Source organism: Podarcis pityusensis, assembly GCF_964106645.2.
Source record: "Podarcis pityusensis genome assembly, chromosome: 13".
Classification (NCBI taxonomy): Eukaryota; Metazoa; Chordata; class Lepidosauria; order Squamata; family Lacertidae; genus Podarcis; species Podarcis pityusensis.
In genome coordinates this window covers 44,515,548-44,538,423 of record NC_138038.1, presented here as the reverse complement: position 1 = coordinate 44,538,423, position 22,876 = coordinate 44,515,548, and the positions used below count along the sequence as shown (strand labels likewise).

The window sequence follows — 22,876 nt, the reverse complement described above, 5'->3', positions numbered from 1 at the left end:
GGTTCGCCAGAAGCGGCTTAGTCCTGCTAGCCACATGACCCGGAAGCTGTACTCCGGCTCCCTCGGCCAATAAAGCGAGATGAGCGCCGCAACCCCAGAGTCGGTCACGACTGGACCTAATGGTCAGGGGTCCTTTACTATACCCAGAGGTCTCAGGGCAGTTCACAAAAAAGATCACAATATATAAAATAAAAATAAAAACAATAATCCAATAAGCCCCCCCCCCAAAGAGCCACATTTTAAAGTGTATAGGATGTTGATTAGGTCAGCCAAAGACCTGGGTAAAAAGGAACGTTTTTGCCTGGTGCCTAAAGGTATATAATGAAGGTGGCAGGCAAACGTCCCTGGGGAGAGCATTCCACAGATGGAGAACCACTGCAGAGAAGGCCCTGTTCTTGTGTTGCCACCCTCCAGACGTCTCGAGGAGGAGGCACACAAATGAGGGCCTCAGAACATGATCTCAGGGTCCAGGTAGCTTCATATGTAAAGAGGCGGTTCTTGAGGTATTTCGGTCCTGAGCTGTTTAAGCTTTCTAGGTCAAAACGAGCACTTTGAATTGGGCCCGAAACTAAACGGTAGCCAGTGCAGTCGGACCAGTATTGGTGTAAAATGCTCAAACCGTCTTGCTCTGGTGAGCAACCTGGCCTCTGAATTCTGCACTGGCTGAAGTTTCCGAACTGTCTTCAGAGGCAGCCCTACGTATAACGCATTGCAGTAATCTAACCTTGAGGTTACCAGAGCATAGACAGCAGTAGTTAGGCTATTCCTGTCCAGGTAGGGGCGTAGCTGGGCCAACAGCTGAAGCTGATGGAAGGCACTCCAGGCCACTGAGGCCGTCTGAGCCTCAAGCGACAGCAGAGGATCCAGGAGTACCCCCAAGCTATGAACCTGCTATTTCAGGGGCAGCGTAACCCCATCCAGAGCAGGCGACCTCCCAACCATCTGGTCTAGGGAGCCACCCACTAACAGTGCCTCAGCCTTATCTGGATTGAGCTTCAGTCTGTTGGTTCTCCTCCAGTCCATTACCAAGGCAAGACACTGATCCAGCACTTCCACTGCCTCACCTGCAGATGTAGAAGAGAAATCGAGCTGAGTGTCGTCAGCATACTGCTGACAACGTACACCGAACTTCCAGATAACCCCCGCCCCCAGTGGTTTCATGTAGATGCTAAACAACATAGGGGATAGAATTGAGCCCTGCGGAACCCCACATTGGAGGTTTCACGGGGCTGAATAGCATTCCCCAAGCAACACCCTCTGGGAACAACCATCCAAGTAGGACTGGAACCACCCCAAAGCGGTGCCACACACCCCTAGTTCGGAGAATTATTAACCGGACACATCCAAAGTCTGAATTAGGAGATGCGTCTGAATTAGGGTGGCTTCACCTTTGGTTCTGAATACGTGGTCTGTGCAGAAGAGGGACGGGGAGGAGAAACTAGCCCTTAATAATCTAATGCTGGATTTTGATGAACAAATGGGCTTCAACAACCTTCACTTGAGGAGCCAAAGGAGACTGCCCACCGCAAGCTGCCAATCTGCTGACCTTTAAGGTACGTTCTAACTTTTGATTTTCCTTGTGGTTTCTAGGAGGTTAGAGACTTGGTGTCTATTCCCTGCCCAGGGACTTTTACAAAGGTCTTCAAAACAGCCTGTCCCTTTTCCTTCAAAGCTTGATTTAAAGGAGGGTGGAAAGAGGCTTCAAATTCTTCACCCAGGACCCACCCTCGTGTTTCTCTTTCAAGTCTCCAAGTTTTGAAAGAGAAACGAGTGGTGTGTTTGGTTTGAAGGTGGACCAGAGCTGTATCTAAGGAACAGCCAGGACTTTTATCCTCCTGCCCCACAACTGCATGATGTCAGGTGTGGGGCAGGTGGGTGTGGCTTCCCAAAAATGTCTTGGTGGACCATGTTTGAGCTGTGGGCTTTAGGTTGTCCCCCCTGCCCCGTTGTACAGGGAATTGTGCTCTCCTCTGTCCGAGTGTTTGATACAAACCACAATAGTGAGCTCTGCGTACATCCTCGATGAAATCTGCAGACTTTGGAATGCCTTGCTAACTTTATGCAAATATTCTAGTAAAGGTGTCCAAAAGTGAAGCATGAAAATGCATTCGGATGATTCAGTTTTCCTGCAGAAGATTATCAGCCTGTCGTCTCCATTTTCAGTTTCAACACAGGAAATACGACCGAGTGCTTTGGCATAATTTTATTGTGACTGCTAAATGTTTAGGATTTTTTGACTCAAGAGGCAATAACTTTTACCACTGCCCTTCTTTTTGAAGAAGCTGCAAAACAAAAACAAAAAAAGAAAGAAAGCACATTTATTGTGGCAAAAATAAAAATAAAAATTCACTGCATCCAGCCCCAAGTCAGCTGCGATTCATTCAACTAGATATAGAGAATGTTCAGCGCATGGAATAAATTTTGCAAACTTGTTCCTTTCCATAATTTTTTTGTTGAATTCCATTATACCTTCCAGGTACATTGGCTGCATTATCATAGGATTGTCTGAAATCTATTTCAAGTTCACTGTAGTAGTATCAGCTCAGCCATACTTTCACGGCAGTTCAAAAAGACTCAGAAGGTGTTTAGCTGGTAATCCATCACGAGGGAGAAACATATCTAACAACAATAGTAAGTTGATCAACGTGGTAAACATCAGGTTGAAACAACTGCTAAACTAAAATAATCTCAGTACTGCTTCTCATCAACTGAATAACCCCTTCACATATGGTTTTAGAAAAGTTTGATGGTTGACCAGAGCCTTTACCACCATACTGATTTATGTGAAAACACAGGAAGGGATCAAATTTGGCAATTGATTCAAGCAATCCAAGACAGTTACCATTGTTTAGTGACAAAATGTTTTCATTTGTTGTTGTCTAGTTGTCTTAGTTGTGTTCGACTCTCTGTGACCCCATGAACCAGAGCATGCCTTGGAAACTCTCACTTTCTTCTCAAAGCTTCTCCTTTTTTTATGTCCATGGAGTTTTCTTGGCAAAATACTGGAGTGGTTTGCCAGTTCCTTCTCCAGGTGGATCACATTTAGTCTAAACTCTTGGCTATGACCTGTCCGTCTTGGGACAGCCCAGGCAGAGGGCCTTCTCAGTAGTGGCGCCTGCCCTGTGGAACGCCCTCCCAGCAAATGTCAAGCCAATAAACAACTATTTACTTTTAAATGACAACTGAAGACGGCCCTTCAGTTTAGGGAAGTTTTTAATGTCTGATGCTGTATTGTTTTTAATATTTGGTTGGAAGCCTCCTAGAGTAGCTGGGGAAACCCAGCCAGATGGGCGGGGTATAATTAATAAATAATAATAATTCTTATTCTTATTCTTATTCTTGGAGTTATTCAAGCCCCTTCACCATGACAAGGCAGTGATCCATGAAGGGGAAATGTTTTCATAATCTCTCCTAAATGCCAAAGCCACATTCTGCCAAAAGGGAAATCGCCGCGATAACTCACTGAAGTACGTGCCTCCAGTAATCATGGGTGGAATCTACAAACCTATTTTAAAAAAAGGTTCTGAAAATGCTTTTTTAAAAAAGCATTTTTAAAAACACATTGAATTTTCCATAAGGCTCACCATTGCCATCGAGAGTCACATTGCATATTGCATTAAGCACACTTAAAACGTTTTATTTGCAGCAGTATAGCTGAGTATAGCTCTGCTCTGCTCTTTTTGTGTTGATGTGAGCATCTTGTTCAGTATGTTAGCATAGTGTTCATACGATTTTAAGAGTTTCTGTGGGTTTGAACAAGATAAGTGTGATGCTGATTGTCGAATCCAATAGAAGCTAAAGCTGTAGTTGTGGTAGTCTGGTTAGAGAAAAGCTTGCACACAAAACCATAGATTTTTCCTTTACGGGAGAATACACAAGCCATTCTCGAGGGAAGGTTTCTCCAGTTACTTTGGTGGAATGAAATAAATTCTTTGAGCAGAACCGGGCTTGGTTTTCGTATGTTTGCTTTGAAGTGGTAAAAAGACCTTCCCAGTGCTGACATTCTGAGGGACCTTTCTCAATCCAGAATGATATTTCCTTGTTATTCAATGTGGCCCATAAACCTACATCACTCTCGTCTCTGAAATAACTAGTACCATGAACAATTAGTATTTTTGTAACTACGATGCTAGAGTTTTTGCAGAGATCGTTTGCTGTTTTTTCCAATTCTTTAAGGTGCTAATGAGCTTGAACTGCTTCTTTTGATGCAACTATTTCGTGGCATGTTCCTTCATGCCTTGTGTTAATATTTGCCTGTGGGTTCTGCCACGTCATTGTCAATTTCTCCAGAGGATTTTGTACTTGTAGTGGTAGTTACTGTGGTACCTCGGGTTACATACGCTTCAGGTTACATACGCTTCAGATTACAGACTCCGTTAACCCAGAAATAGTGCTTCAAGTTAAGAACTTTGCTTCAGGATGAGAACAGAAATTGTGCTCTGGCGGTGCGGCGGCAGCAGGAGGCCCCATTAGCTAAAGTGGTGCTTCAGGTTAAGAACAGTTTCAGGTTAAGTACGGACCTCTGGAACGAATTAAGTACTTAACCCGAGGTACCACTGTACTGACAACAGTGCTCCTTGAAAATTTTGGGAGGCTGCATTCTGTATATAAACTGGTTTGTTCTTCAGTCTGCATGACTGCCAAGTATAGTCTACTTGATTTTCTTCTGCTTATAATTACAGTTGTTCTGTATCTGAGGGCTGTTTCTGCCTGTTGTGCAAAGCCCTTTAAACATTTTGAGTACAGTGCTACCTTGGTTTAAGAACAGCTTAGTTTATGAACAACTTGGATTAAGAACGCAGTCAACCCGGAAGTAGGTGTTTTGGTTTGTGAACTTTGCCTTGGAAGCAGAACATGTTGTGTGTGTTCCATTTGTAAATTGAGTCCCCGGCTGCTATGGGAAAGCAGGCCTTGGTTTAAGAACGCTTTGGTTTAAGAATGGACTTCCGGAACGGATTAAGTTCGTAAATCAAGGTACCACTGTATCTTCTTCTGTTCTTTTTGTCGCTTTCGTTTACTAGCACCACTTTCATATCGCTTACTCATTGCTATTTTTGCAAAAAGTCAAAGTGAAATATTATTGTGATTCACAGTGATGTACAAGAATTCTCACTTGTTCTCAAAACACACTAGAATGATAAGACAGTGGTATGAACACCTGTAATGCTTCGCAGATGACTTTATCATTTGATTCTGAGTAGCTTCAAAACCTCCACATACAGTAAATACACACTTGTGTAACTGTCGGAGAGTAAGGTTACCATATTTTTTTCAGTGAATCGAGGGACACTTTTCAACTTCAGTTGAAGGGGATGGATTTTGTCAGAGGACTGATTTGTAAATCCAGGGATTGTCCCCGGGAAACGGGGACGTCTGGTAACCTTATTGTAGAGCCACAGACTTATGCATCATGTTTTAATGTTACTAAGCTACTGGGCCGAGGCAGCTTCAACTTGCAAGAAAGGAGATGCTGACTAAACATAAGGAAGAACTTTATGACAGTGTAACAAACAAAATCTGCCCTTATTCCCTTATGGGGGACAGAAGAGCCCTTATAGAGTCTGTTGTAGGTTCTCCATCAGTAGGAGGAAATAACAGAGGCCAACCAGAGAATATTGAGAAGCAAAGCAGCTCGTAAGCCTGATCTTTATTGAACTGTTGCAAGAGGGTGCTCCCCTCACACACAGGAAAGGAGGAGGACCCAGAACCAAGGTGTGCCTGCCCTTATATAGACATTTTAAATTCCCTGCCCTGGAGCTCAAGACCACCCCTCCATACATCATACCTACATCACAGATAAGGTAGTCTACAACAGAAATTTGAATGTTGTTGTTTTTCCTGTCTGCCAGGTTATCTGATTGCCTTTCCTGGTAGTCTGGCCATTCCTTTGAGATGGTGATTACCCAATTCCTGAGACAATGGGAAGGCTCCCCCACCCCCTCCCTCCTTGCAGAGAAAACATTTGGTCAGTTGGGGAGTCAAAATGGTTTCAGGGCGGTCCTCCTGTGCTGCTCCAGACTGTTCTGCTCCATATCTATGTATGTGCTTGGTTGGTACATTTATGAACATTTATTATACATAGAAGACCTTAATTTTTTTATTTCAACAGTAAGAGCCGATCGACAGTGGAACGGTCTCCCTTGGGAGGTTGTGGGCTCTCTTTCCTTGGAGGTTTTTAAGCAGAGTTCAGATGGACATCTGTCATGGATGCTTTAGCTGAGATTACTGCATTGCAAGGGGTTTGATGTCTTCTTGGGAGAAGACATTTGCAGGCAGCTGCCCAGTGAGGGTAGCCCTTTTGATCTGCAGGAAGAAGGTCCCAGGTTCAGCCCAACGCAGCTGCCTTAGGTGACAGGGGATGGGAGAGATCTTTCTCACTTTGCTTGAGACTCTGCTTGAGATTCAAGGCAGCTTCCTAGACTGTCTTTAGTTGTGATTCCTGCATTGCATCGGGTTGGACTAGATGACCCTTTGGACCCATCCAGCTCTGCAGTTCTATGATTCTAGATAGTAAAATCTGCCTGTTTGTTTTTTTAATGACAAGAGGCCGTTGTTGCTGTTTAGTCGTTTAGTCGTGTCCGACTCTTCGTGACCCCATGGACCAGAGCATGCCAGGCACTCCTGTCTTCCACTGCCTCCTGCAGTTTGGTCAAAGTCATGATGGTAGCTTCAAGAACGCCATCCAACCATCTCGTCCTCTGCCGTCCCCTTCTCCTTTCCGAACATCAGGGTCTTTTCCAGGGAGTCTTCTCTTCTTATGAGGTGGCCAAAGTATTGGAGCCTCAGCTTCACAATCTGTCCTTCCAGTGAGCACTCAGGGCTGATTTCCTTAAAAATGGATAGAAGAATTGATCTTCTTGCAGTCCATGGGACTCTCAAGAGTCTCCTCCAGCACCATAATTCAAAAGCATCGATTCTTCGGCGATCAGCCTTCTTTATGGTCCAGCTCTCACTTCCATACATCACTACTGGGAAAACCATAGCTTTTACTATACGGACCTTTGTTGGCAAGGTGATGTCTCTGCTTTTCAAGATGCTGTCTAGAGGCTGAGTCTCCTCTAAATTATGAGGCCCTGGGCTGCAGCCCACTCAGCCCATATGTAAATCTGACACTGTCTACTCCTTATACCAATGAAAGTTGTTGTGACCATTGTGCGCACTCTGAAATGTGTGATATTTCCTGAGGGCAAAACCACACTTACAGGATGACTGAACAATAAAGGTGGGGCTGCTTACTGAAAGAGATTTATTGAGCCCAATCAGACGTGAGTAACGTTTTAACTGAGCTGATATTTATCTACCAGCCTGTCTTCTGGTTTATATTATCCTTTTGCTTAATTTTGTTTACACATCAACACTGACGCAGCTTATTTTAGATACGTATATGCTGAATATAATACAACACTGTTCTTATATTCTTTTTATTGCCTTTGCATTTGCTTCAGGTGTTTCTCGCATTTCTTGTTCCTCATCCTGATACGTTTTGATGCCTACCTCAGCAGCAGCTGTTCGGGGCACACCTGACGAAGCAGCAGACTCCAGATGAACCCGGGCGACAAACGGTTCTGGTCTCGACTCTGTCTTTCTGTAACATGTCCTTCAATTTACGGCTTCGGAAGCAGAACTTAGCGCTGACCGTCTGCGTTGTTTTCCTTGTTAGTCTTACTCTTTCGCTGCTACAGAGGGCAACCAGGTGAGTTATCTGGGTTCTTTGGGAAGGTGGGCTGGGAAGGGCATAGTTTTGAGTGCTTTTTTGAAATGTCAAACAGTATCAGAGATAGCCAGGCCGCCTGAGACATCCACCGAGGCAAGCACCCCCATATATATATAAAGTAAAGGTAAAGGGACCCCTGACCATTAGGTCCAGTCGTGACCGACTCTGGGGTTGCGGCGTTCATCTTGCTTTATTGGCCGAGGGAGCCGGCGTACAGCTTCCAGGTCATGTCGCCAGCATGACTAAGCCACTTCTGGCGAACCAGAGCAGCACACGGAAACGCCGTTTACCTTCCTGCCGGAGCCGTACCTATTTATCTACTTGCACTTTTGATGTGCTTTTGAACTGCTAGGTTGGCAGGAGCAGGGACCGAGCAACAGGAGCTCCCCCCATGGCGGGGATTCGAACCACCGACCTTCTGATCGGCAAGTCCTAGGCTCTGGTTTAACCCACAGCGCCACCCCCCACACACACATGTTGTAGAGTGTTATAAGAAAACAAACTGCTTTTTTTTCCTTATGGGGTACCCAAGAGCCCATATAGTCCTTATGTAGGTTCCCTATCAGTAGGAGAACACAACAGAGGCCAACCAGAGAATATTGAGAAGTAAAGCAGCTAGTAAGCCTGATCTTTATTAAGCTGTTGCAACAGGGTGCTCACCCCCCCCCATGCAGGAGGGAGGAGGAACCCAGAACATTGGTGTGCAAGCTCTTATATAGACTTTTGAAATTGCCACCCTGTAGCTCAAGGCCACCCCACAATACATCATACATACATCACTGAAAGGGCGGTCTACAGCAGAAAACCTGTCTGCCAGGATACCTGATAATGGTCACTGGTTGCTTTTACCTGGGCATCCTGGCCATTCTTTTGTGATGGTAAATACTTAATTCCTGAATCTCTTGATAGCATATTGATAGTGTGCTCAGTTTAACAGATATTTGTAGGTGTAAGCCCCTACAGTCCAAAGACAATTGGAAACCTTTTCCCATTTCCTTCCTCCTTGCAGAGAAATATTTGAGGTCAATTTGGGAGAGTCAAAATGGCTTCAGGATTGTTCTCCTGTACTATTTCAGACACGTGGTTTATATACTTATGTATGTGTTTGCCTTATACATTTATGAACATTTATTTTATATCTTAGACCTTATAATTCTTTTAACAAGAGGAAAACCTGTAGACAATCAGCTCTGAGAGCCTTCTTAAAAAACTTGAGCTGTCTTAACAAGGAAGTGCAAATGGGCTTCAGCAGAGTCTGTAGCAACCACGAGCTCTGAAATTAATTCCAGCGCTGTGTGTGGTTCTTTCCCCCCACAGAGAGAAGACTACGTTAGGAGAGTTATCAAAGTGCCGGGAATTGAATCGGTTATTTGAAGTAAGGGAATTCTCTCAGAGGTGAGTCTTTCTGGTAGGGCTGGCAGGCCTCACTGTTGGGCAGAGAGAGGCAGCTGATTTGGGGTGTCATGGAAAGGCAGAAAATCTTTAGTTGTGTCTGGCGCATCAACTTGAGTCGCGCCAACTGAGGGGGGTCAAAGGTGTCAATTTGCATTTCTTAGTACAGAAAGTATCGATCAGATGTGTAGAGATCTTTCCTATTCTGCTTAATTCAAGAGGGCTCTGGAAGCTTCTCTGTGTGAAAGAAACAAGCAGAAGGTTCGAGATGTTTGAGTTATTCCTTCAGAGAAGCTGGCTTAAACTGGTTCTCTTATCTGACTATAATAGTAAGGTCAGAAGGAGCCTGGGATTCACTTTCTCTTTCTATCTCTTTTTGTTGTGACCATTGTGCGCACTCTGAAATGTGTGATATTTCCTGAGGGCAAAACCACACTTACAGGATGACTGAACGATAAAGGTGGGGCTGCTTACTGAAAGAGATTTATTGAGCCCACTCAGACGTGAGTAACGTTTTAACTGAGGGAGGGGGAATATGCAGAGATGGAGATATGCGCAGATAAGCACATCCTGAGTACCGGTGATGAGAAGACAATGGTCCATGTATGCATAGTCTGCCACCTGGCATTGCCCGGAGGAAAGGCTTGGCAGAGTGATTTGACAGGATTAGGGTCTTCCTGAGAGTACCTGACACCTTGCTTGAGGGATTATGGAGGACAGGGGAGGTGTCATGGAGTCCTAGAGAAATTGAGCAAATTGGCACGTTGATTTTCTATGAATTTTATGGATTTTAGTCCCTTTTGACGGAAATAAATAGATATATTGTAGCGAAGAAGAAGGTGAAGAAGACATGCCCCCCCCTCCGTATCAAAGTTAAGTCTGCTGCAACTGGATTTCTTATGGACAGTGCCAGTCCTGAATGTATTGGATTTGTGACCATTCTGCTCATTTGCCTTCAGTAGCAGTAAAGCTCTGCTGGATGAAATACAATTGCCTCTGGTCTATTTTGAGGGGGGAATCCTGCAACGTGTTTAAGTTTTTACTCTGCTAACCATACGTTGGAGTTCTGCTCTGGACCATTTTGAGTAGAATTCCACGACAAAAAGCATCTCGGCCCCCCTCTATATTTGCTTGAGACGTCACACCCCGGGCCTCCACAATCTTGGGGCACCTCTCTGTTGTGAGATTTGTTATTGCCAGATTTGAGAGCCAGTGTGGTGTAGTGGTTAAGAGCGGTAGTCTTGTAATCTGGGAAACCGGGTTCGCGTCTCCGCTCCTCCACGTGCAGCTGCTGGGTGACCTTGGGCCAGTCACACTTCTTTGAAGTCTCTCAGCCCCACTCACCTCACAGAGTGCTTGTTGTGGGTGAGGAAGGGAAAGGAGAATGTGAGCCGCTTTGAGACTCCTTAAAGGGAGTGAAAGGCGGGATATCAAATCCAAACTCTTCTTCTTCTTCTTATTGCCAAATTTCTTTACTTCCCTGAAGAAGCATGTCTTCCAGCCCCCGGGGCCTCTTGTGGAGGAAGCAAACAAAGAAGTAGGACCTCAGAAGATGATCCTGGGGTCCACTTAAGTTCATACGGAAAAAGGGATGAACTCTGAAACTAGTCGTTGGTAATCTCTCTCTCTCTCTCTCTCTCTCTCTCTCTCTCTCTCTCTCTCTCTTGCTGGCAGTGCTCAATTCAGCAAGACAGCCAGCGATGAGAAGCGGGTTCGTGTTGTCAAAACGTGGAAACTTCCTCAAAAAGATAATGGCATTCTGGAGCATGTGCTACTTACTCAGGAGTGCCCTTGGGAACCCAATCCTGCAGCAATGGCCCAATACAGGTAAAGCCATCCACTCACCTGTTTGGAGAGACACCTGGAAAGACAGACAGCAATGGTTGTATATGCCGTTGTTAGACCCTCCAGCCAGAAGCATTAGCAGCAGCTCCCAGACCAACCCCACAAAGCTCCACATGGAGCATGTTACAGTAATCCAGTCTCAAAGGTTACCGGTGTTCTAGACAGAGGTTTGGGAGAGAGATCCTTACTCACTCGTAGCAGAGTTAGGCACAATGGTGATTGCTCCAAGCACATTTAAACTTGGTTAGATTTTTCACCTGCCCCCCATCCTTTGAACAAACATTCTGCATGAAAATACCTAGGCTAGAATAAATCACATAGCTTACTCACAGCATTTCTAGAAGCTACATTAAACAAGTCTTCTATCTGTTGATGGTAAAACAAAGATTAAAAAGGTTCCAAAAGACTTTAAAAGAAAAGTACTTTGTTTCTGCACAAAAAGTCTCGTGCAATCTTTGGGTTAGCAAAGATGCAGGCTGTAAAATCTCCCTTTTGGGGAAATTCAGTTCAATTGGGTTGTTGTTGTTTTTTTGCTGTTGGGGGCCTTAGGCACACGGCTCCTTCTTTGCTTGTTCCAGAAAGCATGAAGAGAAAAGGGAAGAATGGGAGGGAAGAAACAAAAGGCTGCAGGGAGCCTGCTAAGCTCTATCCCCACTGGCTATCTGAGCTCAGGTTAACTCCTTCATGCACGGAAGTGTGAGTCAGTAACTGTATATTACAAGTGCCTAGACTACCGTAGACAAGCTAGCTTCCTGTCCAAGAATGGACAAAGCTGGTAATAACAACAACAACAATTTTATTATTTACACCCCACCCATCTGGCTGGGTTTCCTCAGCAACTCTGGGCGGCTGCCAACATAATAATAATAATAATAATAATAATAATAATAATAATGTGATAAAACTTCAAACATTAAAAACTTCCCTAAACATGGCTGCCTTCAGATGTCTTCTAAAAATCAGATAGTTGTTTATTATCTTGACATCTGATGGAAGGGCGTTCCACAGGGTGGGCGCCACTACTGAGAAGGCCATCTGACTGGTTCCCTGTAACCTCACTTCTCACACTGAGGGAACCGCCAGAAGGCCCTTGGAGCTGGACCTCAGTGTCCGGGCAGAACGATGGGGGTGGAGACGCTCCTTCAGGTATACTGGGCCGAGGCCATATCACGCTTTAAAGGTCAGCACCAGCACTTTGAATTGTGCTTGGAAACATACTGGGAGCCAATGTACAGTGGTACAGACGAATGCCTCGCAAGACGAAAAACTCGCTAGGTGAAAGGGTTTTGCGTTTTTTGAGCTGCTTCGCAAGATGAATTTCCCTATGGGCTTGCTTCGCAAGACGAAAACGTCTTGCAAGTTTGTTTCCTTTTTCTTAAAACCATTACAGTAATACAGGGTGCATTGCTTGAAGAGGTGCAGTTGCGACTTGACTTCAAGGAGCAACTCATAGCATGCGGTGTGTTAGCCTTTTTTGAGGTTTTTGAAGACTTTGGTGATTTTTGAAGCTTTTCCAAAACTTCTTTTGCAGCCATTTGGTAAGTTAAACTTTTAAAACTTTTTTTTTGGGGGGGGGTTGGATTTTGGGTTGGGGTGTTTGGAATTCAAGGACTTGGTGTTGGGGAGGGGTTTGCAAGAGTCTGGAAGCTTGTTTTTTTCTTTCTGCATTTTTATGATTTTTTGTGACCATTGGGCCACTCTGCTGTTTTTTTTTTTAAAAAAATTATGGGTTTGAATTTCTGTGTGGTGGGTGGCTGGGGGAACAGTTGAGGAGGGGTTTGCAAGAATCTGGAAGCTTGTGTTTTTTTTCCTGCATTTTTATGATTTTCTGTGACCATTGGGCCACTCTGCTGTTTTTTTAAAAAAAATTCTGGATTTGAATTTCTGTGTGGTGGGTGGCTGGGGGAACAGTTGAGGAGGGGTTTGCAAGAATCTGGAAGCTTGTGTGGTTTTTTCTGAATTTTTCTGATTTTTATTGTTCCTTCAATTTTTGAATTTATTGTTCCTTCAATTTTTGAAATGCTCTTTACAGTATGTGTCACTTTAAAGAGCACTTAATAAACTCTTGTTGTACCAAATTTGGCTTTGTTTGGACTTTTTTTGACCATAGGAACACATTAATTGAATTTCAATGCATTCCTGTGGGATTTCGTGCTTTGCAAGACGAAAAATTCGCTAGACGAAAAAACTCGCGGAACGAATTAATTTCATCTTGCGAGGCACCACTGTAGGTCTTTTAGGACCAGTGTTATATAGTCTCAGCGGCCACTCCCAGTCACCAGTCTAGCTACCGCATTCTGGATTAGTTGTAGTTTCCGGGTCACCTTCAAAGGTAGCCCCACGTAGACCGCATTGCAGTAGTCCAAGTGGGAGATAACCAGAGCATGCACCATTCTGGCAAGACAGTCCGCGGGCAGGTAGGGTGTCAGCTGGCATACCAGATGGAGCTGGTAGTCAGCTGCCTTGGAAACAGAATTGACCTGCGCCTCCATGGTCAGCTGGTAAAAGTGGCACACCTAGTCGCTGAGGTCACTTAACATAAAACCATCAGAAGAGATCAGGCCAAAGACTCATCTAATCCAGGTCCCTGTTCTCAGAGTGGCCAACCCAATGCCTGTGGGAAGCCTGCAAACAGAATCCTCTTGTGATTGACTCCAGGGATGGAGCCGGACTACAGATCTTCAGAAGGAAGGCAACACCATCCTGAGCACGCATAGAGTCCATAAATGATCTCCCCTTGATGAGGCTTAGAGTGATTTCATCTCTTTATATGGGGCAACCCCCTGCCCCACCTGCCACAAAGGGCTTTGGGGAAGCGTAAGTTATTTCCTTCACATTGTCACCCTAATCCACCTCTCCTCCCATTTGCAGGGCAGAACTGGGCCAATGTTGCAATGCTTCCTTCTCAATAGTCTTGACCAAGGAAAACACCCCGCTGGGATCAAGCATCACCTTTGACGGAATGAAAGGAAAGGCGTTTCCGGCGAGCGCTAAGCTGGTGGATTTGCTGCCAGAGGTGTGGGGGGGGGGTATTTGGGGTGGGGGAAAAGAGCCACAACCCAGAGCACATGCCGGTACAGAAGGTTCAATCCTTGGTCTCTCTCGTTTAAACTGGGCAGAGAAACCTTTGGCTCACAGGTCTCCCCTGGCCTGCCAGGCCTCCCCTTGCGGTCCATACCAACCTGCCCTATATACCTGATGCCACCTATGAACCCTGTTTTTGTGGGGTCATTTCTAGTTAATACATCCTGGGGATGTGCAAAAGATTCTTGCAGTGATGCACTCAACCACCTGCTCATTAGACCCCAGCCAGATAGGTGGGGTATAAATAAAATATAATAATAATTGAGGCTGCATTTTAATGTTGTATTTTTAATCTTGTTTTTTAAGTTGTATTTCAATCAACTTGCTTTTATTATTGGTTGTTAGCTGCCCTGAGCCTGGTCTTGCTGGGGAGGGCGGGGTATAAATAAAATTTATTATTATTATTATTATTATTAATCCTTTTCCATCCTTACTTATTAAAGCTAGCCAGGGTGGGGTGACTAAAGGGGTCAAAGGTGTGGTCAACACATCCTTGCATGAGGGAATGGCACCTGACACCCAGTCAGATGCGCGGTGTACAAATAATAAAACTATTATTATTATTATTATTATTATTATTATTATTATGGCCATGGTGAATCTGTTACTCAAAAAGCCCATCGTAGACCCAATGGAGGGTAACACCCATGAACCAGTTGCCAGTATCCCTTTCTTGGCAAAGGTGGTTGTGGAGCTGGTATCCCGGGAAGACTGGGGTTGCCTAGACAAATTTGTCCAACTTTTGGAGACCCAAAGCTGGGGTGTGCGTCTTCCGGGAGTGAGTCACGTGACCTGTGCCTCACTCCCACCCTGAAAAAGTCCTTTTTTTGGTGGGGGTGGTGGCATTTGCACCCAAAATGGCTGCTGCAATCTTGCGTGAAAAAATGGGCTGTCCATTTTTTGCCCCAGGGGCACTTGGCAGGTATGCTACAATCTGGGTTTAGACCTGGTTTTGGAACGGAGCCTTTAGTGTCCTCAACCTAGTCCTGTGGAACTCTCTGCCACGAGAGATTCACCAAGTGAATTATGTGTCAACTTTTAAATGCCTGCTGGAAACTTTTCTGTTCTGCTAGGCCTATGCAGGAAATTCAGAGTGCATCCACCCATAATGGTTTATGGAGGTTTGCTTTTAGTTTTTAACTTTTTATGACATTATTGTTTGGCTTTACGCTTTTATATTATTGTAAAATGCTGTGATATTTTTTTATGACACAGCGTCCTATCAATATTTTTATACATGAAAATGATTTCCCACTCCTGAGTTAAAGGGTAACAGAATCCTGGTGATCTAAGCCAATATTTCTTTTGTATGTTTTTATTAAGATTATTTCTCTCCTGCACTCCCAAAAATCTAGAGGTCACCCTTCCCAGACTCCCAGTATAGGCACTGTGCTGTAGTGGGCAATGGTGGGATTCTACGAAACAGCAGCTGTGGTCAGGAGATTGACCGGGCAGATCTAGTAATCAGGTAACTTATTTCTTCTTCCTTTTGAGGGAAACTGGTGGCACTGCAAACTGGTGGGAATCACAAATAATATGGGGTCCTTTTACAGTGTTTATTCCCAGGTGGCCTTGGTTTTTTTGTTTTGTTTTACTCAGAAGTAAGTAACATTCTGCAAAAACCCTACTTCTCCTTGCAACTAGCCTTTTAACTGGCAGTTTCCCAATTATTTTAAAAGAGCATTTGGGCCGAGTGGTAAAATTCATGCTTTGCATACGGAATGTCCCAGGTTCAGCCCCTGCTATTTTCAGTTTTAAAGCATAGCTGTCAACCGTCCCTTACTTGGCGAGAAAGTCCCTTATCTCAGCACCGTGTCCCGCTGCTGTCCCTTATTGATGATGTCCCTTGAATTTCCCAGGTTTCAAAGGAAGCAGCTCCTTTCCCTCCCTCCCTCCCTGCCGGCCAGGGAGGAAGGAGGCTCCAACTCTGTTGCTTGGCTGTGTTGCTCACCCAATAAGGAGTCTAAGAACGACTGGGGGGTGGAGCTTGCATGCCTTGTGCCGACCAAATCGGCCACGTTGCCTGGGGACTCACCTTTGCTCAGCGCTTCTCAGCGGAGAGGTGACGGTGGTTTCTCTTGCTGCATCCCCTTTGCCGGGTTGCTGCGCTATGGGAACTACCACTTGAGGCTTCGTTTGGCTGCTGGCTGGGCTTTCTGCCTTTGGCTTGGAGGGGCTCAGAAGTTGAACATACCTGTGCTTGGAAAATCCCTTATTTTGGCTGCTGATCCTTTATTTTCGAGGCTGCTGGTCCCTTATTTTCAAATCTGTAACTTGACAGCTATGTTTTAAAGGCAATGGGAAAGATCCACCCATGCCTGAGATTGTGGAAAGCTGCTGCCAGTCCGAGTAGACATTATTGAGCTAGATAGACAGGTGGTTGGCCCTGGTTTAAGGGGGCTCCCTATGTTTCTAATGTTGGAAGCAGCCTAATGCTGAGCCCATGTATGTAGCCCAGTGTAAAATCAGTGAAAAGTATACAGTGGTGCCCCGCAAGACGAATGCCTCGCAAGACGGAAAACCCGCTAGACGAAAGGGTTTTCCGTTTTGGAGGTGCTTCGCAAAACAAATTTCCTATGGGCTTGCTTCGCAAGACGAAAATGTCTTGCGAGTTCCTGCGGGTTTTTTTTCCTCCCCCCCCCCTTTTTCCCAAGCCGCTAAGACGCTTAACAGCTGATCGCTAAGCCGCTTATCAGCTGATCCGCTAAGCCGCTTAACAGCTGATCCGTTAAGCCACTAAGCCGCTTATCAGCTGATCCGCTAAGCCACTAAGCCGCTTATCAGCTGATCTGCTAAGCCACTAAGCCGCTTAACTGCTGATCGCTAAGCCGCTTATCAGCTGATCCGCTAAGCCGCTTAACAGCTGATCCGTTAAGCCACTAAGCCGCTTATCAGCTGATCCGCTAAGCCACTAAGCCGCTTATCAGCTGATCTGCTAAGCCACTAAGCCGCTTAACAGCTGATCGATAAGCCGCTTATCAGCTGATCCGCTAAGCCGCTTAACAGCTGATCCGTTAAGCCACTAAGCCGCTTATCAGCTGATCCGCTAAGCCACTAAGCCGCTTATCAGCTGATCTGCTAAGCCACTAAGCCGCTTAACTGCTGATCGCTAAGCCGCTTATCAGCTGATCCGCTAAGCCGCTTAACAGCTGATCCGTTAAGCCACTAAGCCGCTTATCAGCTGATCCGCTAAGCCCGCTAAGCCGCTAATAGCGCTAATCCGCTAAACCGTTAATGGGCTTGCTTCACAAGACGAAAAAACCGCAAGATGAAGAGACTCGCGGAACGGAGTCTTTTCGTCTTGCGAGGCACCACTGTAAATTTGAAAGGTATAAATAAAAAATTTAAAAAAGGAAAAAAAGAAACCTTAACAAATCAGGCCTGAAAAATAGATGCAGGGATAGCACGCAGAGCCCTGGAATGTGATGTGTTGGCAGTTTCGTTGCCTAGATTCTCCATGAAGCCTGTCTGAATGAGAGTTCCCCAATGGTTGCACGAGAGCTGATTCTGTTTTTCCACTTTCTCCCTCTGATCCAGGTTCAACCTACCTCCCATGAACTTCTCTGAAGACGTGGGAACCAAGTCAGACCTGGTGACTTTAAACCCCAGCATCCTTAATGAAAAGTAAGGGAAAGATCCGAGAATGCGCTGGCTGTCTCATAATTTAAGCCATGGATAGGCAAACTGAGGCCCGGGGGCCGGATCCGGCCCAGTCTAAATCCGGCCTGTGGTGGTCCGGGAATCAGCGTGTTTTTACATGAGTAGAATGTGTCCTTTTAATTAAAATGTATCTCCGGGTTATTTGTGGGGCATAGGAATTCGTTCATTTCCACCCTGCCCCCCCCCCAAATATAGTCTGCCCCCCCCCCACAAGGTCTGAGGGACAGTGGACCGGCCCACTTCTGAAAAAGTTTGCTGACCCCTGATTTAAGCAGTTGTAGGAAGCAGTAACGAAGCTGCACCCAGCGGCCAGTGCTTCCTGCTCTGCATGTAGCAGGTCGTGGGTTCAATCCCTGGCATCTCCAGGTAGGGCTGGCAGGGGCTCCTCCCTAAAACCCTGGAGAGCCCCTGCCAATCAGTGCAGGCATTACTAAGCTAGAGAGGCCAATGGTTTGACTCGGTGCTCCTGTGTATTTAAGATTTGTTGTTAAATACATCATTTGCGGGTGGCGCTGTGGGTTAAACCACAGAGCCTAGGGCTTGCTGATCAGAAGGTCAGTGGTTCGAATCCCCGTGAGGGGGTGAGCTCCCGTTGCTCGGTCCCTGCTCCTGACAACCTAGCAGTTCAAAAGCATGTCAAAGTGCAAGTAGATAAATAGGGATCGCTCCGGCGGGAAGGTAAATGGCGTTTCCGTGCACTGCTCTGGTTCGCGGCTTAGTCATGCTGGCCACATGACCCGGAAGCTGTACGCCGGCTCCCTCAGCCAATAAAGCGAGATGAGCGCCGCAACCCCAGAGTCGGCCACGACTGGACAGAATGGTCAGGGGTCCCTTTACCTTTACCTAGGCGCATGAAAACATGTTTTATCCTGTGTAAACATTTCAAATACTTCATGAACCCAAAGGATAATTATGGCCATGCCCACACACCACACATGAAAAACACACCGCTCCCCACAAAGGATCCTGGGAGCTGTAGTTTGCTAAGGGTGCTAGGAATTGTAGTCCCAGCAAAGGAAGAATGGATACAGAAACTTATGGAATATGCAGAAATGGCGAAACTCACGGAAGAATAAGAAATCAAGATAACAAATCTTTTACAAAAGAATGGAAATGGCTTATTGCATATTTACAGATAAACTATAAACAGATAAAAACATTGGCAGGATCATTGTAATAACCTGCAGTGGATAAGAGTACATATTTAAAGAAGATGAACAAATGAACAAATTGAGTTAATTTGGATATGCAGAATATATTAAAAATAAATTCAAGGAACTGCAGGAAGAGTGGGTAGGAAGTCAAGTTTTGAAATGCCAGAATGGTTGTACAATTAGTGCAATGTATAAACTTGAAAAGTATGAATGAATGAATGAATGAATGAATGGTGCTGGGAATTGTGCTGTGTGAGAGATAAACTACAGTTAGAGGATTTGTGGGAGGCTGTATGCTTTAAATGTGCCTTAGGGCAGATCAACCCCGTATGTGCACATCAGGCGCACATTTAAAGCCCACGACTTCCCCCAAAGAACCCTGGGAACTGTAGTATTCCTCTCGCACAGCTACAGTTCACAGTTGTTGTTGTTTAGTCGTTTAGTTGTGTCCGACTCTTTGTGACCCCATGGACCAGAGCACGCCAGGCAGTCCTGTCTTCCACTGCCTCCCGCAGTTTGGTCAAACTCATGCTGGTAGCTTCGAGAACACTATCCAACCATCTCTTCCTCTGTCGTCCCCTTCTCCTTGTGCCCTCCATCTTTCCCAACATCAGGGTCTTTTCCAGGGAGTCTTCTCTTCTCATGAGGTGGCCAAAGTCTTGGAGCCTCAGCTTCAGGATCTGTCCTTCCAGTGAGCACTCAGGGCTGATTTCCTTCAGAATGGATACGTTTGATCTTCTTGCAGTTCACAGTTATGTACTGAAGTTCTCACCCTGGGCCAGCAGGGGGATACTGTAGATAGTTCAGGTCCACATATGCAAATAAGGGATCAAAAGTGACGTTCAGTGATTGGATAGTTACAGAAAATGGTTACTGTTGCGTTTTAGTGGAGCTCTATATAAGCAGGCTGGCTGAACCCTTCAGTTCAGTTCTGTTCTGGCCTGGGAATAAACAAGAGTTGTTTGAAGAATCGCTGTGTCGTCTGATGTGTTCACCCACAACTTAACAGTACCCATCACAAACTACCGTTCTCAGGATTCTTTAAATGTTTGGTGCAGCTGCCCCCACAGCTCCAATCCATGTTGCAGTCCAGGAGGTACTGATGAGATCAGTCAGCTTAGAAACTGCAGATAGGATGAAATTTTCTCCTCCAGGCTTAGAAGAACGTGGCTTGATTGTTTTGTTCCTTCCCCATCTCCTGCAGCTTCCAAAGACTGTCGGACCGCCGGAAGCCTTTTGCCGATTCCCTGCGACTTTATGGGGGCGCTTTCTTCCTCATTCCTGCCTTCTCCTTCGTGGGACACACCGATGTCAGCTACCGTGCCCTGTATACCATGGAGGACTTTGGCTTGGCTCAGAGAGCTCTCTTCCTGAACCCCCATTACCTGGCCCCACTGGGTAGCTACTGGAAGTCGAGGGGCTTAGGGCCCAAACGCCTCTCCTCTGGCTTCATGTTCACGAGTATGGCTTTGGAGTTGTGCGAGCGCATCACTCTCTATGGATTCTGGCCTTTCCAACACGACCTGGAGAACCAGCCCATTCTCCACCATTACTACGACAACAGGCTGCCCAAGCAGGGAGTTCACGAGATGCCAAGCGAGTTTTCCCGATATCTAGACATGTACGCCCAGGGGGTTCTGCGCTTACGGCTTGGCAAGTGTCCGTGAGAAGGGAGCTTCCATCTGAATGGGCAAGGGGGTGATCGGGTGTCTCCTGAGCCGTGGAAGAACGGGCGGCACAAATAATGGCACCAGGTTGCAATGCTCAGCGAAGCCGGAAGGCAGCAGTGCAGACCACCCAAAGGAGTGTTTTGTCGACACAATCGAAGGCCGCTCATTCAGATCGAAAGACCTTTCCCGCCCCCCAGATGTCTTAAGGAACACGAGTGAAATTCCTCTAAGAACAGGAGGCTCGTCTGTGTCCCAGGATTGGTAGACTGAGCGATAGAGTGTGGTTAGAGTGTGGCGCTGATAATGCCAAGGTCATAAGTTTGATTCCCGTATGGGACTCCTCCCTGCTTCTGCATTGCTGGTGGTTGTGCTAGATCAGGCATCCCCAGCCTGTGGCCCTCCAGATGTTTTGGCCTACAACTCCCATGATCCCTAGCGAACCGGACCAGTGGTCAGGGATGATGGGAACTGTAGTCCAAAACATCTGGAGGGCCACAGGTTGGGGATGCCTGTGCTAGATGGCCCTTGAGGTCCCTTTCAACTCTACAATTCTACGACAACGTGTGCTTCTTTGTGTTAGTGTTCATATTGTATTTGTAAGCCGCTCTGTTATTTTACTTTTTTTTTTTTTGAGAAAGATTTTACTGAAGTAAATCAAATCAATAGAAATAACAGAAGATAATGGACTTTGCAGAACTGGCGAAAAGTCAGAAAACAGCAAGATCAAGCATTCCAAAAGGACTGGAGTAAATTTATACGATATCTGAAAGATTATTGTAAGCAATTAACATCACTAGCAGGGTTGTTTGAAAACTTGTAATGAGAAATTCTCTACCTTTCAATATTTATTTAAATTTTATTTTGTAATGTGTGTAATTAGAATTGGAAAACGTACAAAATGCAACGATATAAAGGCTAATTTTGAAAGCCATGAGGCAGGAGGGAAGGAAGTTGACAGGCTCTAAAGAGCCAGGGACGCAAAGTGGAGTGTTATGATGTAAATGTATATTATAAAATGGAGTGTGTGTGTGTGTGTGTGTGTGTGTGTGTAAACACCTGAAAAAAGAGAAATAACAGAAATACAAAAAAGTGGCCAGCTCAGCTCAGAATTGCAGGTCTCTTGACTTTTGAGACACTTGGGAACCCTTGTTGTTTTTGCTGCCGTAAACACACTGAGGGACACCACCTTATTCTGCTTCTTAACGTTTCGCTGAATATAAATTCAAAAGGGCTAGTTCTCATGTAGAAACCCGTCTTGTAATTGTGATTCTGCCTCACCTCCCAACCCATGCCTGACTTTCATGCTTGCCCTACCCTCGGACAGGAGAAAGGAAGGTGGTTTCTTGTCACTGCCTGACGTCCCATTAGCAAACATAAATAATTGCTCCTGCTCAGCACCTGCTTCCCATTAGAAGGTCTAGAATACAGGAACAAAGCCCGATAGCAAACATTTTTTTCCGTTAGCAGATTTTATTATTTGCTTAGTGTTTTATACAGTCTTACATGAGGTCAGGTCAGGTCAGGGTCAGATTTCGAAGCTGTTTTCAACCAAGAGAGACTTCCCTTTGCCAAGACCTTTCATCAAAGGCAGGTGTAGGGGACACCTTTGGCTTGATAGGTGCTGCTGTACTACAACTCCCATCAGCCCCAGCAAGCATGGCCAATGACCTGGGATGAGGGGAGTTGTGGCTCAGGAACATCTGGCAGGCCAAAGGTTTCTCACACACCCAATCAAAGGTCCTCCTTAGTGAAGGTGTGGAAATTGGGCACTGCCCCATCAACCTCAGTCTGTCCTCACCTCGCCCTGTCCTCCATCCTAACACTGAGGTCCAGCTCCAAGGGCCTTCTGGCAGTTCCCTCACTGTGAGAAGTGAGGTTACAAGGAACCAGGCAGGGGGCCTTCTTGGTAGTGGCGCCTGTCCTGTGGAACACCGTCCTGTGAGATGTCAAAGAAATAAACAACTATCTGACTTTTAGAAGACATCTGAAGGCAGCACTGTATAGGAAAGTTTTTAATGTTTGATGTTTTATTATGTTTTTATTGTTATGTTGGAAGCCACCCAGAGTGGCTGGGGAAACCCAGACAGATGGGCAGGGTATAAATAATACATCATCATCATCATCATCATCATTTTATTTTATCAACCCCCCCACCCCAGCTTTTCACAACATTGAGATCAGGAAAGGTGGACTTGGGCCAATTTATATCTATTATGCATTTGCTATGCTTATTTATCTATTTCATTCCATTTACGAATTGCAATAATAACCACTTTTTCTTTTTTAATAAGATGTTTAATCGAGATTTCCCCATAACACAGTCAAATTGCATCTACAAAAGTACAAAACAAAGGAGA

General features: G+C 45.5%; 1 protein-coding gene across 1 annotated transcript; it reads left to right on the top strand.

Annotated features, from left to right (window-relative positions):
* Positions 1-6,859: 6,859 nt before the first annotated feature.
* LOC308461105 (alpha-N-acetylneuraminide alpha-2,8-sialyltransferase-like) lies at positions 6,860-21,378 on the top strand. Its single transcript, XM_080977731.1, is given in 8 exon segments — positions 6,860-7,510; positions 7,512-7,693; positions 9,032-9,109; positions 10,781-10,933; positions 13,823-13,967; positions 15,391-15,503; positions 17,573-17,659; positions 20,054-21,378. Coding segments are annotated over 8 exon segments (1,245 nt in total). The 5' UTR covers positions 6,860-7,486; the 3' UTR covers positions 20,517-21,378.
* The last annotated feature ends 1,498 nt before the right edge of the window (positions 21,379-22,876 follow it).